Here is a 15856-nt window from a genome sequence, read left to right as displayed (position 1 = left end):
AAAGGCCCTTAGTCTCTTTTCCTTGTTTTGTTTTATTTATTTTTTTCACATTTGGAAGAACATCTATAGTACTAAAGACTGTCTTACGGCGGAACAAAGTTTTCAGTGCAATTGGCTTTTTTCTAACATACAAATGATGTACAGTAAAATTAGCAGCTGTATTTTGCTATACAAGGACATGATAATTATTCACTTTGGCTGCCAAATCACTCATTATGGCAGCTGTTAATGACCTAGTAACATGTATTGAGGGGAATCTGTTGCCGAAGTGTCGTTTTTACTTCAAAATCAGGCTCATATTGGTGGAGGCCCATTGGTGTAGCTGAGCATGGGGTGAAAGGAGCGGGCAAAGTTGTTGAGTTGGGCACAGCTGTAGTCTTCCTCAGATGTAGGCACGAGGCAGGCCACGACCACCAGCAACAGCAGGAGGAGCTGCAGGGGCAGTGCGGCCCAGAGGACGCGTTTTAAGAATGTTTTGCACCAGGATGATGGTTCTTCCTCTTCAGAATGGGAGGAAACGTATCCAGCGGCGTTGCGAGACCTGCTCACACATACAACATGAGAGGGGCAAGTGTTCAGATGCTAAATTTGGTCAAAAAAAAAAGATTTAGCTATTTTTCTATTTCTAAAACTGTGCCTAAGAAATAGGGTTTTTTGTAGGCCTTGATTCAAATATGTATGTAGGTTTTGAGAATGTAGATTAACAAACTCCACAAGACATCTACAGCTAACTACTAGCTATTTTAACTGTTTTTATAAAACAAATCGTAACACACTGTGTAATGAAAGAAATGTGTAAATGTCATTGCATTAGATAACAACAATATAAAATATAAAAACAAGTGTAATCTGCCAACAAATGATGCTAGAGCTATTCTCAAAACTAAATAAAGTATATTAACTTTCTTTACAATTCCTATGATAGTATGAATGACAGATGTCATTGTCTAGTCAATTTAAAACAATAATAAAAATGGCTATATGCACATCCAAATGCGCGATGCTCCAATCCCATGGGATGAATTTGGAAGGGAAGAACTACTGCGAATAAGGTTAAAAAGGACCCAATTTATATTAGGGGTCTTTAACAACTATGTATATAAGCATTTGCTACAGTGTAGTTGTTATGTACATACATTGCATTGTACTTGCATATAAAGTACCTGCATTTAATTACATCTGTAGTTATCCTGTTAACTTTACCCCTAACTAAACATAACCATTCCTCAACAGCATCAAATATGAATCTTGTGAGAATTTTGAAGAACAATATGTAGTTACACAACAATTACCTGGTATTGTATGTATTTTAATGTTAGAACATGGTAGTTAAAGACACCTAATATAAAGTGGGACCTTTAATAGCACTTATTTTCGCCTCCAGTGAAATTATCTGTTACCGCTCACCATTTTGTTTTGCATAAGAGTATTTTTATTATTATGTAATTTCCACTATTTTTGTACAATATATAATATGTACAAAATGTTTTTTTTATTTTGAGCCAGTATGCACTGGTACGCCATTTTAGCATGTGTTTTTAACAATGCAAAAAAAAACAACAGTCACGACTCTTTGTCCTATGTACTGTAGGTTGCACTAGCCATGCTTAAGTTACAACTTTAATTAGTTACAGCTTACAATTTACACACTACAAATTTGTTTTGAGCAGCACCTTTAAACTTAACCCATAATATAATAAACCAAATATTTTCGGAAGTCTCTTTCAGGAGTAACCGTTGGAATAAAAAAGCAAACTGACTGAATAACATCAATGAGCTCATTCAAACATGTGAAACGGTGCACTTCCTGTCGCCTGGTATCACTGGTATGTAAAGTTACGAAATATACAACACATGCAAAATATATAGGATATTAAAACTATCAAATGTACATTTTTCCAATCTGTAGTAGTAGTATTTATTAATTGCACATTATTAATTTGAGATACAGTTCCTAAAATTATTTTATTATTTAAATTACTATTTACTTGTAATTGTAATGTATTAACACTAAAAGTTACATGAGACAAAAAAGGTTTGAACATTAACCGTAAAAGATAAAACAAAAAATGTGTAGGTTACTTAATGGATCAATAAAGATTAACTTTTGTTTTTAAATTTATTTATTTTTTTATGCTAGAAAGGTGTGCCATCTTTATTTAAAATGAATCCCACTTGGTTTGTTATATTGTTATATAATGCAATGACATTCATACATTTTAAAGTGTGGCTTTTGTGTCCAAATACTTTTTTAGGCCACTGCATGTGTTCATATATTTCTATACTGAATAATTTCTCCATGCACCTGTATCATTATCATCTTGTTGTAAATCTTTATTTCTGTCTAACACTGTTATATAACATCTGGGAACACATTAGCTGTCCAAAGCTTGACACTGATAGAGTTAGTTTAAAAGTCGTCAGCAGCACTGTAAAGCAACACGGCCATTTCAAAAGAGTTTGTCTTATTATATGCAGTTCAATTCTTTTAGTTTAAGAGTTGTTAAATAGAGTGCATGCCAACAGGAAAAAGCATAGCTTGACAAAGTTTTCAGTTTTAAGTGCCGATTGTAGGGTAATTGGTTTTCCTTAACATCTGGGTTTGGCTGGTGTAGCCTAGTGGTTGAAGCTCTCGGCTGGAAACCAAAAGGTTGTAGGTTTGAATCCCAGATTCACAACAGAAAACCTTGAAATCAATATATTGACGTCACAAACATGACCATCCTATGTCGATTCAGTCTTCAGCAACTTGGCGTGGGGTGTTGCAACATTTGGCATATGTAGAAGTAGCCAATTAATACGGTGGTCATTTACATTCAGTATAGAATTCTTAAAGGTACAGTAGCCTGTTTATTATAAGTGTTCAGGGAAAATATAGAATATCACTACTTGAAAAGTATTCTGCGGCCAAAGTCAAGAGTTTCGCATTAGTCATAATGCACATTAAGTTGGTTTATTCGCATGGCAATGATGTGTTTTGGCCATTTATGCACATAAAGCACAATGGCAATCCACTCTTAGGTTGGCATTGGTGTGCGAGAGCCAAACAAAAGCTCCGATATCTGCACACAATTCTTTGAACAGCCCGTGACATTCAGAAGTGTTTAACCCACAACTGTTCCTAACAATCAGCCAGAACAGTTTTGTGCATGGGCGTTACCAAGTACACAGAGGCTGGCGGCGTAACAGCCATTTCAGCCCTCATTATATTAGATATTACACTCATTCCACGGCGTCTCCCGGCAGCATTTAATAAAACAATTTATACTTGCTCCTTTTCCGCATATAATTCTCCCTACATGACAACGCAGACTCCTTTAAAATAATGTGCATGACGTAGTAAATGGAAATGCGCATTTTTAAAAATGTGCTTAAAAATGCAAAACATTTTGTTAATGATGGATGTTCAACACTCATGTTTTACTATGTCATCAAACTGCACGAATGGCAGATTGGAAGGGGGGATGATTGATTAGTCAAAAGAGCAGATGTGACACACGAAAGAGAAGAAGCGAAAGAGACACTGTTGCCAAGATTGTTCATTGCAGACGCTTGCTGGATAAAAGGACAAGAAAAATGAATTGCTCAGCAGCAAGCAGCCTAGCAGAAATATTTCCAGCTGAGAAAGAAAGCATTTTTAAAAAGTGGTGTGAAGCAGCCATTCTGAAACCATACACTTCTGCCTGGTGCATGGGCTTCCGTTTGTAGTGTCTATCTCAGCTCCCTAACCTGAGCAGTGTCTAGAATCACAGAAGATGATGGAAGTCATCAACATGAGCCTTTACATTTTTTCTGTCAGCAGGATTTCATTGGATTTCACATTGTTTCATGCATGTATGGCATGCTGTGCTAATACTGGGCTACTGCAATGGTGGTCTGTCAGGTTTATACATACACTGCAAAAAATTATGTTTTTAATCAGTATTTAGTCTTGTTTTCCAGTGAAAATATGTCAACATCCTTTAAACAAGATACAATTACTTGAGAAACAAAATTGCATAAGATATTAAGACTTGCACTGAGAGAATAGATATTGAATTAAAAAAACATTTTTATTAACCAAGCTTTTTCTTGTTTTAAGCATAAATTAAAAGAAAATGTAGTGAGGTTTATGCTTAAAAAAGAAAAACAAATTCCAATAAGATATTAAAAATGTATTTGAAGGGATAGTTCACCCAAAAAAATTTAATTCTGCAATCATTCACTCATTTTCCGTGGAAAACAAAAGATGTGTGAATGTTGACCATTTACTTTCATTATAAGGAAAAGGATGCAATGAGGCCAACATTCTGGCAAGTCACATGACTGCAATTTTGCTTCTCAAGCAAATGTATCTTGCTGTAACATCCTGAGAACCTGCGTCCACCTGCGTGGACACTACGTTTTGGCTTCGCTATATGCAACGCATAATTTCATTTAATTTAAACCGACTGATCTCAGTTCAGAAGACTCTGGGCTGTCGGTAAAGGGTTAAAGTTTCAACTCACTGAGTCATGTGATCAAACAATATGGCGTCGATCTCAGAGGAGTTTGTATTTGGGAGAAAAACCAACAAAACTACATCTGGTAAGAAACCTAATTAAGTTTTTATATTGAAACCTGTTTGAATCAAAATAGTCATTGAGTCTCTATTTTCATACAATATGTAATTTAAAATTTGAGAGATATATCATGAAACTGCACGCTGTTAAACAGAATGACCACATACGCCCATCTGGCACCAACAATCATGCCACGGTCCAAATCACTGAGATCACATTTTTTTCTCCAATTCTGATGGTTGATGTGAAGATTAACTGAAGCTCCTGACCCGTATCTGCATGATTTTATGCACTGCACTGCTGCCACATGATTGGTTAAATAGATAATCGCATGGATGTTTGTTGGTGCCAGATGGGCTGGTTTGAGTATTTCTGGGAGCTACACAATATTAGGCAGGTGGTTTTAATATTGTGGCTGATCGGTGTATGTGGACATACATTTTTAGGAAAACGATTTGGTCTAAAAACATTTTTTTTTTTTTTGGCATGTTTCTTAGGGGCTACTATTTACAAATCAAAAAGGGGAATGGAAAAAGCACACAGCAGTCACGCAGGGGTCTCAGGAGGTTAATGGAGGTTTAGATATTTTCACTAGAAAACAAAACAAAAACACTGATTAAAACAGTTATTTTTGCAGTGCAAGTCACTCTCCACTTCAACAAGGGCGAAATTTGGGGGTCAACCCAGACTCATGGGTGCTTTGTGCCTGCGGTCAGGTCATGGGCTGAGTTCCATTATCTTCCAAGTGTTCTAGAAACCAGGAGAGAGGTACCTGTGAAGTGGACTGCTCACAGACGCTCCGGGCTGTGACAGACTACTTTTGCCCCGTTTCTGTTTGCAATGAACAGGGGGTAAAAAGAAAGAAAGAATGTTTCAGTCCAGGCAAATAAAGACAAAGCTACTGATGAAAGAAACCCAACAAAATCAAAATGAGGGGGATGAGAGCATCTCTGTGGAGACAAAGAAACTGGTTCTTCATGGCACATTTCCCATAAAAATAACTTCTATTTTGCAGCAGTTAAACAGGTTGTCACTATTCTTTTGAGAGTTCTGTACATGCAGATGAGTTCCTGAAACATTCAGGTAGTAACAACTGAATATACATAAAATCTGCATAGTGTGCAGAACCATAGTCCCATAAAGGGATTTATTAATATTCAAATAATGTTACACTTTTCAATAGTAAAATGGTCTATGCTCATTCCTTGGAAAAATTATGGAGTTTCAATTCAATGTAGTTTCTATGTTTCTACAACCTGTCCAGAACATGTCCGGGTCATTTCTTTTTTACCCCAAAATCAAAATGATATATATACATATATATTAGGGCTGGGGAAATGTAGCCTGTACATTTCTATGATTAATAGTTGACTGTTTAACATGTTAAATAATAATATTATAATAATGTATAGTGTCTAATAATGCAATTGTACACTTAAGTTTCTGTAGCCAATTAAGTTTGGTATAAACTGAATCTGCCCATTTGATCCTATTATTAAAAAAGTCCACTGGAAAATGCCAGAAGATTATGCCCAACTTTTAATTACACCATGTCCACTGATGTTATTGTATGTAAACATATATTTTTACTTTTTAAGTACCTGGAAAAATTTGTCTAATTAAATGTATTGACATAAAACTGAATATTTTAACATGTACTTATTTATCCATTCATCCATCTTCAACCGCTTATCCGAAGTCGGGTCGCAGGGGCAGCTGCTCCAGCAGGGGGCCCCAAACTTCCCTATCCCGAGCCACATTAACCAGCTCTGACTGGGGGACCCCGAGGCGTTCCCAGGCCAGTGTGGAGATGTAATCTCTCCACCTAATCCTGGGTCTACCCCGAGGCCTCCTCCCAGCTGGACGTGCCTGAAACACCTCCCTAGGGAGGCGGCTAGGGGGCATCTTACATTCTTTGAGACAAAATAGATAAAGTAAATAGATTTATGAATATATTTTAATGTTTGTTTTTATGCACCGTAATTTTAAACCGTGTGATTAATTAGTTAAAAAATGTATCGATTCAAATATTTAGACAATGAAGCCTGTTTGTGTACCACACATATATTTTTTGCATTGTGACATTATTTTCATGACAATTAAACAAATGTTAACCCCAATTGTCATTACTGTAATGCAAAATAAATTAAAAACAATAAATTATATACATTGTGAAGTATTTGTACATCATGGTAGTACTTTATCCAGTTAAAAAAAAGTATTGTATTACAGTAATGGGAATCTAAGAAAACATAAATAAAAAATAATACAAATAATGTCAATATGAAAAAAATCTTAATAGGTAAAAAAAACAGGCTTCATTTTCAAAAAGCTAAATATAATCTATTCTCTGATTTTTGGGGTGAAATGTGACCTGGACATGTTTTCATGAGTATTCCTTTCACAGAACCAGTTTTCCTTGAAGACTACATTGTGGGGATCTAGAATAAGTATGAATGGAAGGAGAAATGAGTAGAGGAACCAACCAAGCCAGAATTTAAGGGTGTGATAAAGGTGTAACAAGATTGTTTTTAAAGGATGTAAAAATGAATTTGCATTAATCAATGCAAAAACAGGGATAAATCACATCTCCAGAACTGATTGGACTCCTATGTCTAAGAAGAGCATGCTGGGAAGAGGTCCTGAGTTTTGGAGGAACTCTGGGCAAAAATGCTAAAGGTGTCAAGTGTGTTTTTTTGGGGGGGGGGGGGGCCAAGCTCCAGGGACATTCAGGGCACACGTGTCAAACTATCGCCTCAACGTGACAAGCAAACAATTCCATCTTTGAAGGACCCCACAGAACATGAGTATAACATGTTACCGATCGCTGGCGACTGGGAGTGCTGCGTCCAGACACAGGGCTCAGGGAACCAGATGTATCCAACTCATCAGCAGATGACCAAGATGACAGATCCTGAATAGATTGTGTTGGAGTTGGAGAAAGAGAGAGTATGAGGGAGAGAAACATAAAATGGACAAACCAAGATGTAGGCCAGAAGCATACCTTACAGAAGTACGTGTACGCAGACTCGAGTGCTTGGCCAATGCATAATGCGTTCTTGTATTACTGTGGCAGATACAAACCTCCGTACTCAAGGGGGCGCCCTTTAAGTTATATTTATAAGTTTGTGCCACAAAGGTAGATGCATTATTATTAAGGTCAGTAGCTACAAATACATCAACTTTAATTTTCTTGCTTCAAAATGTTGCTCCGCCATGACAGCAGACGACTTGAAAGAAAAAACGTCCCATACATTTACATTTACATTTATGCATTTGGCAGATGCTTTTAATACAAAGCAACTTACAGTGCACTTATTACAGGGACAATCCCCCCCCGGAGCAACCTGGAGTTAAGTGCCTTGCTCAAGGACACAATGATGGTGACTGTGGGGATCGAACCAGCAACCTTCTGATTAACAGTTTAGTGTTTTAGCCCACTATGCCACCACCACTTCCATAGAAGTGGACAGTTCCGACAATGTTGATGTTGATACCGTCACTTTTGGCAATGTTAAGAGTGCAACGTGTACTTGCGTTGTGCTATGAATTGCAGGCTGACACATTGATGTTGCATAGCTAGAAGTGTCTGCGTTCACGTACTTATGTAGCCCAAGTTTAGGACTACAAAATATTCCTTTAGAAACTTCTGGATGCATTGCATGAATTGCAATGATTTTATTCAGTTTTAATTAGTGTTCTTTTGGGATGTAAATACAGGATGCATTTTTCTTGAATTATTGGTCAATGTACACATGCAACAGACGGACATCATTGGCTTCACATGAACAAATAGTTCAAATTTGTATTTATATTTGTGTCTCAAATTTTTTTTCATTGTTGTGTACACTCACATGCATTCAAGGTGCAAGTAAAGTATTTTAATACTTTTTACTTGATGGTTACACCACTTGACATTTTAAAGCCTTTTGGGGCTATTTATCAATAAATTAATTTTGATTCAATTTTATTTAATAAAAATTGAATCAACATGGACACAAATATTACATTTCTATGAACTTGATACTTATTTTAAACTTGACTTAAAAAATTTGTTTTTATTTTGATCACCAGACAACCTTGTCAATACTGTACGTTTTGAAACAATGCACCAATCAGAACAAGATGTGGGCAGGACAAGCATCTTGACTGTATTAAGGAGGCTCTTATTGTCCTGAATTGTGTGACATTTCAACATTTTAGAGAGAAATATTGCTGTTATTGAGAATCTCAGGTCATTCTGTGCTACATCTGGCTGTTTTTGAACACAACCTTTTCTCAGTTGATCACAGAACTAATAACCCGTTCATGAAGTGAACGTGAACAGTCCAGACTGTTTTGCTGTGTAGTTAGTGGTTAGTAACTAACCTGTTGACTGCTGGTGATGTCCAGGGTCTTCTGCAGCTCTCTAATGTCTCGAGTCACCTCCTTTAGCAACAGCTTGAGACGGTTCCCGATGACATGTACCTTCTCTTTGGCTTCCAGACAGTCACTGCCCTGTGAGTGGACCAGCAGCTGTAGGGACATGTCCTGCAGGGACGCCACCTTCATCTGGGTGTCCAGCAACTCCCGGCGGATTTGCTGTTGAGATGGAATAGACAAACATGAAGAACAAACAGTGTATGAACATTGAAAATTGTCATAATTTACTCACCCTCATGTTGTTTCAAACGCGTATCACTTCCTTTTGTGTTCACACAAGAGCTTGCATTGTTTAGCACCAAAAACAATGAAAGTTCTCACATAAACAGGAATAAACAAGCATTTCTCAAAGTGCTCACGAACAGCAACGGTTGTTAAAATTGTCACTTGTGTTCTCAACAAATCCTACTGTATGTCTTCAGACTTGGAATGTAACACACGCGGCATGGACAACTTTTTTTAACTTTAAGTCAGTCACTATCAATTGCCCTTCTATTGAAATGATAAATAAATTCAATAAAGAAAGAAAGTCTTTGGGATTGGAATGAAATGAGAGTGAGTAAACAAGACATGTACAAAACAAGATATAAAGCAAATGCTGTACAAACAGAATAAAAGAAGTGGTTTACCAAAAGTGTTTTGTGATGCTCCTGTAAGCTATCGCTGTCCTGTGTGTGGTCAATAGGGACAATCTCATTTCTTCTACGGTCAATATTCTCCAGCCACAGAAGGAGACCATGACTCATCTCATGGAAGTCCTGACATTAAAAAGAATGCCCTCAAATGCCAACTTCACAAACACTGTGACATCATAAATAATTAACAGAAAGCCAAAAAGTAGATACAAGAGTTTTTAGGTTTTGTTTACAAGATGTAATCGATTAACTTAACAATTACGACAATTAAGAAAGTAAAATCGAAACACTTCCTTGCCTGGCACTGCATCAGAGCGTCCTGTAGAGCGTTTCTCCACTCATCCAGAGAGCTGCTCAGATGTTCCCAGCGATTGTTCATCTCCTTCAGTCGGCGCTGCAGGTCTCGTGCCTCCTCGCTGTCCGACTGCACAAACTCGCCGCTGCACAGGTTTATGGACAGCACAATGGCCTTACGCTTGTCTAGAGCCTTCTGCAGCTCCTAAACAGAGATCCATGAGCACAGAGAAGAGAGAGTCAATGGCAAAATACAACATTGGGTTCAGTGAACAACTAAACCGCTTAAACAAATGTAAATACAGTTAGTGACGATTAAACTGTGATCTCTGTCCATGCACGGAAAGAAATTTGCATCCTTAATTTACTTGAACCACTCATGCAATGTGTCAATGGAATGAACCATTTCAGGGGTGGCTGAAATTACAACTTAAAATCAAGCAGAGGTGTATAAATATATGAGCACCTATGCTACGGTCATTTGGTGCACGCGCACATATGCAGATGATCAAATTGGACGCAGCATCAAGCCAAGTGCTACTATGAAAATGTTTTCTCTTCTTTATTCAACCTTTGTTGGATTGACAACATATCTAACTATAGCATTTGCTAATATTTTAATGCCAAACCTCGATTTACATTTTTTGTGTGTGTCAAAACGTAAATTAGAATTAATCTGAAAAAAAAAAAAAAATTCTTGAACAAGTCCTTCATAAATCATATATATATGATTTATTTATAGTTATTTAAATACAACTATTTCAAATTATTGAATCATTATATATTGAAATATTGATATTTGAGGGGCTTTCTCAGCAAATATTTATGTATGCAATTAATTGCGATTAATTAATTGGCATCCCATGTAATTAATTTTATTATAATTTTTAATTGATTGACAACCATAATATTTTTTCATAACATATTTTTTGGTTAAATACTGCAGTTTAACAACATTTTTTAGATTAGGCTACACAGATCAAATGTTTTTGTTATTTATACACTCACACCAACAGTTCTCTCAAGCATTTAAAAGAATGATTGGACATCATCCGTTCTCATTTTCTGACCTTGAGCTTCTTGATGCGTAGCTCGATGGTTTGTATGTCGGTGCTGAGGTCCAGTCCTCGCAGCTGCTCCAGTTCTTCTTCAGTCTGATTCAGCCAGCTGCAGATGCTGTTCAGATCTGAGTTAAACTGCTGCCACTGCTGGAGGTTCTGCTTCATGCGCAGCTCTTTACTGAGAGCCTGAGCCTGCAACAGCTCCCAGCGCTCAATCACACCTGCACGACACAAATTACAACATTCACACATTTCATATTTATGCATTTTGACAGATGCATTTATCCAAAGCGACTTACAGTGCATTTATTACAGGGACAATCCCCCCGGAGCAACCTGGAGTTAAGTGCCTTACTCAAGGACACAATGGTGGTGGCTGTGGGGATCGAACCAGTGACCTTCTGATTAACAGTTATGTGCTTTAGCCCACTAAGCCACCACCACTCCATTCAGTGATGCATGATACATGTGCCATCTGCATTTTTCTCTATGGCCCAGTGTTTGAAATGTGGGGGTACTGGAGGGGTCCTGAACCCCCATAAGAGTTAAGGGACCAACACAATTTAACTTGGGGATCCCGCAAAAGCTCTGACTCAATTCGAACTCTGCTTTGGCCGATACACCTCCACTGGTCTCAATGCGAACATTAGAGGTTAGCAAGAAGTATTTATTTGGGTGACACTGTGTAGTTACCGTCATAAGATTTCGTACCTGACGTCTGGAACTCTGAGCTGTTGGGATCAACGAGGCCAGATATCTTGTCGTCTTCGTCCTTCAGCTCAAATCCCACTCGCTTTACTGCGTCTATACTGCCACGACATTCTTCGAGCAGACGCATCTGAGAGAATAAAAATAAATAAATTAAACTAATTAATTAGTATTATTTTTCAGATACTAAAGGCGGATCTGAAGGGACAACCTGAAAATGGTGGAATACACATTATGGGCCTCATTCATGAAACATATTTATCAGATTCATCAAAGGTTTCATATTTTCAAAACGTTAGTTGGTACAAACTTTATTTACACCTGCTCCCGACCACGTGTAAATCATGCATAAGACATCTGAATGCGTTGCGTTCATTCAGGCAAACTGTCATGACTATGTTTTGATAGTAGTGAAAATAAATATGTATTAAAAAAAGAACTAATAATTAAATGAGTGAAATTAACCTTAAAAAGCTTTATACCATAGCCTATATTTATTTAGAAACATGTATTTGCTGCTTTAATTAATTTTATCAAAGTATAATTTTTTTCCCAACTCCGCTTATCGTTTTTCCAGCAGAAGTGCTTGATTTTTCTGGAAGAAATGAACGCTGTCTAACGTGACTGGTTGGACAGTTTTTTTTATTTGATATGAGCTTTATAATTTAGGTTTTATAATTGAGTATAGGCATCGGTAAATCGTGTTCAGTTGATAACGTATGTTCAATGCTAATGCTGTTAAATCTATAAATAAACATCACAGACATGTGTGTTCACAAAACAACAGGGAAAAATAGTAAAAGCATACACATTGATGTATAGCTTGCAAATCTGCAATATCTTACAGCGTTTCAGTCAAAGATCTTCTTCGGGCGTTAAATTATTTTCTCTGAAGATTCTTCCAGTTGTGAGTATTTCACTGTTACATCATGATTTACCCCGAGAAGTTGCACAAGTGATGCTGGCGCTGCGCTGCGAACTGAACCGGAGAAGGTTAATGGTGATGGACATCCTCCTCCCGGCGTGAACTGAACATTATCTACACTCATGTCAAACTATTTTTATTGACTTCTTGAACATTTTGATTCACAAGAGTGTCATATGACAGCAAAAACATGCGATGACAGGAAGTTCTTCACTTTCTTTAATGTGCTATTGTGCTTGCTAAATCTAAATATTAGGATCATATACACATTTTACTAACAAATCTGGGGAGAACAAAGTGTTTGTGAATCCGGCAGAAAGTTTTTGGGAGGGTGAATTTTAGCTGCAAATTACTCCATATGTACGAAAGTTTCATGAATGAGACCCAATGTGTTTTAAAAAGAAATGTGGCAAATTTGGAAACTTCTAAAAGGACAATATAAATTATATACTGTACAGCCGTGTCCAAAAGTATTGGCAGTGACATACATTTTGCTGCTTCAGTATTTGTAGATTATATTTTCACATGTTTCTATGGTATACTGGAAAACAATGACAAGCATTTCACAAGTTTTAAAGGCTTTTATTGGCAAAAACATTCAATATATGCAACGAGTCAATATTTACAGTGTTGACTCTTGTTCTTCATAACCTCTGCAATTCACTATGGCATGCTGGATATCAGCTTCTGGGCCAAATCCTGACTGATGGCGATCCATTCTTGCCTTATTAGTGCTCGGAGTTGATCACAATTTGTGGGCTTCTGCCTGTCCATTCGCCTTTTGAGGATTGACCACAGGTTCTCTATGGGATTAAGATCCGGGGAGTTGCCTGGCCACGGATTCAAAATTTCAATGTAATGATCTCCGAGCCACTTCATTATCACTCTTGCCTTGTGACATGGTGCCCCATCATGCTGGAAAATGCACGGATCATCAGCAAATTGTTCCTGGATCGTTGGGAGAAGTTGCTCTTGCAGGACGTTTAATACCATACTTTATTCATGGCAGTGTTTTTGGGCAGAATTGTGAGAGAGCCCACTCCCTGTGATGAAAAGCAACCCCACACGGATGGTCTCAGGATGCTTCACTTTTGGCACGACACAGGAGTCATGGTATCGTTCACCTTTTCTTCTCCGGACTGTCGATTATCCATATGTCCCAAACAACCGGAAGGATTTTCCAGATGTCCAATCCTTGTACTTCCTGCAGAATTTCAGCCTGTCCTTGAAGTTTTTCATAGAGAGAAGTGGCTTCTTTGCTGCCCTTCTTGACACCAGTCCATTGACCAAAAGTCTTCGCCTCACTGTGCGTGCAGATGCACTCACACCAACCTGCTGCCAATATTGAGCAAGCTCTGCACTGGTGATGGACATGAGTCACAGTGTAAAGTACTTTGAATACAGTTAAGGTTAAAAAGGTGCTATATAAGTGCAGACCATTTACTTGCTGGACATCCTGAAGCCTTCTTCACTGCAGTTGAACCTGTCTGCTTGAAGTTCTTGATGATGCGGTAAATGGTTCTTTCAGGTGCAATATTCTTTGGAGCAATTTCCTTGCATGTGAGGCCATTTTGATGCAAAGCAATGATGGCTGCACGTCTTTCTTTAGAGGTAACCATTGCAAACAAGAACACAATGATTGGAAGCATTTCTTCCCTCCCTTTATAGCAATCAGTCTGCTCTTATCATCCAATCAGAATGATCTAATGATTTCACCTGACTAGCACTCATTCACACTTTCCCAGGTGCTGCTGATATGATTAGTGAAATTATGTTAGCTGGTCATTTGGTGCCAGGGCCAAAAAACTGTGAAATTTGAGTTTTTGTGATGAAGTTAATTTTTTTGGCCAATGAAGCTTTTTGCAATGATTTAAAATGCATCTGATCACTCTGCACAATATTCTAGAAACAATGTGAATCAACACCACAACAACAGAAACAGAAAACTTTGGGAAATACAACATTGATGTCACTGCCAATACTTTTGGCCACGGTTGTATATAGTTTTTAAACACTTCCTTCAAACTTAAAAATGTCTATACTGTATATCGTCATCAGCCATTGAAGTACCCATTTTGGTTGACCACTAATATACAGTACTGAATGATTATCACTCACATATCCCATGTATGTGGCATCCAGTTCAGGGCCGGTGGGGGTTCGGCTGCGTATGATGTTCTCTGTCTGTTGCAGATGGAAGCAGCTGGTGTTCAGAGCTTTATCCAGCTGTCTGATATGAGTCTCCAGTGAGCCAGCATCACCTGTACACAAACACCACAGCAGTTATCAAGGGAAGATGCTCTGATATGCAGCTGTGCATGGAACATCACAGTGGAACCAGTGGCTCTTCCCAGGCCTGATGTCAATATCACTGTGCTGTAACTCATGCAGTGCATGATGAAGAAAGGCTCTTCACAAGAGCATCACTTCACAAACCAACCGTACTAGGTGCTGCTAGTTGAATGTATCATTAGTCGTAGCAGTTCACAATCAGAGTAAACATATGCAATGCTAATGGCATTATTAGATTATTTGGCTTGAAAACGTATATAATGGATATTTGACAGTGTATGTGTAGATATACGTATATCAGCCAGGCCAAAAAATTTGCCATTTCGAGATTAACACCATTGGCCAATAAAAATTCAAGGAATATTCCAGGTTCAATACAAGTTAAGATCAACTGACAGCATTTGTGGCATAATACTGATTACCAAAACAAATCATGTCACTCCTTTTCTTTAAAAAAAGCAACAGTGAGACACTTACAATGGAAGTGAATGGGGGGCATATTTGGAGGGTTTAAAGGCAGAAATGAGAAGCTGATAATTTTATAAAAGCACATCATTTTTTCTGTTAAAACTGATGTATTATTTGAGCTGTAAAGTTGTTTAAATTGACTTTTTTACAGTAATTTTAAGGTTTGGCAACAAAGTTTTAAAATAGGCTTATTGGCTATAAACTTACACAGAAAATGTAAGTAATCAATTGTATCACTAAAATCATGTTAACACACATTTTCGGTCTTGTGGCTATAATTTTGAAACAGTGAGTATTTTAACATTTACAGATTGGCCCCCATTCACTTCCATCGTAAGTGCCTCACTGGAACCCAGATTATTGGAAGAAAAGGTGGAACAAGTCAAAATAAGTTTTGTCCGAAATGTGTTGATCTTGTTAACGGATATAAAGTAATAAGTGATATTTTGTATTATCAAAATGAGGAATTTTTGCAATGTGGCAAAATTAAACGAGGAGCACACTTCCCCA

General features: G+C 37.6%; 1 protein-coding gene across 1 annotated transcript in view; it reads right to left on the bottom strand.

Annotated features, from left to right (window-relative positions):
- Window positions 1–277: 277 nt before the first annotated feature.
- Window positions 278–15856, bottom strand: part of LOC127657239 (nesprin-1-like) — a 173120-nt gene continuing 157541 nt past the window's right edge. The window contains 9 exon segments of the mRNA XM_052145940.1: window positions 278–541; window positions 5314–5372; window positions 7363–7455; window positions 8910–9122; window positions 9593–9721; window positions 9897–10097; window positions 10963–11174; window positions 11665–11791; window positions 14705–14847. Coding sequence (XP_052001900.1) covers window positions 295–541; window positions 5314–5372; window positions 7363–7455; window positions 8910–9122; window positions 9593–9721; window positions 9897–10097; window positions 10963–11174; window positions 11665–11791; window positions 14705–14847 — 1424 coding nt within the window. The 3' untranslated portion in view covers window positions 278–294.

Source organism: Xyrauchen texanus, chromosome 16 (assembly GCF_025860055.1).
Source record: "Xyrauchen texanus isolate HMW12.3.18 chromosome 16, RBS_HiC_50CHRs, whole genome shotgun sequence".
Lineage (NCBI taxonomy): Eukaryota > Metazoa > Chordata > Actinopteri > Cypriniformes > Catostomidae > Xyrauchen > Xyrauchen texanus.
This window is presented reverse-complemented; position numbering and strand designations above follow the sequence as displayed.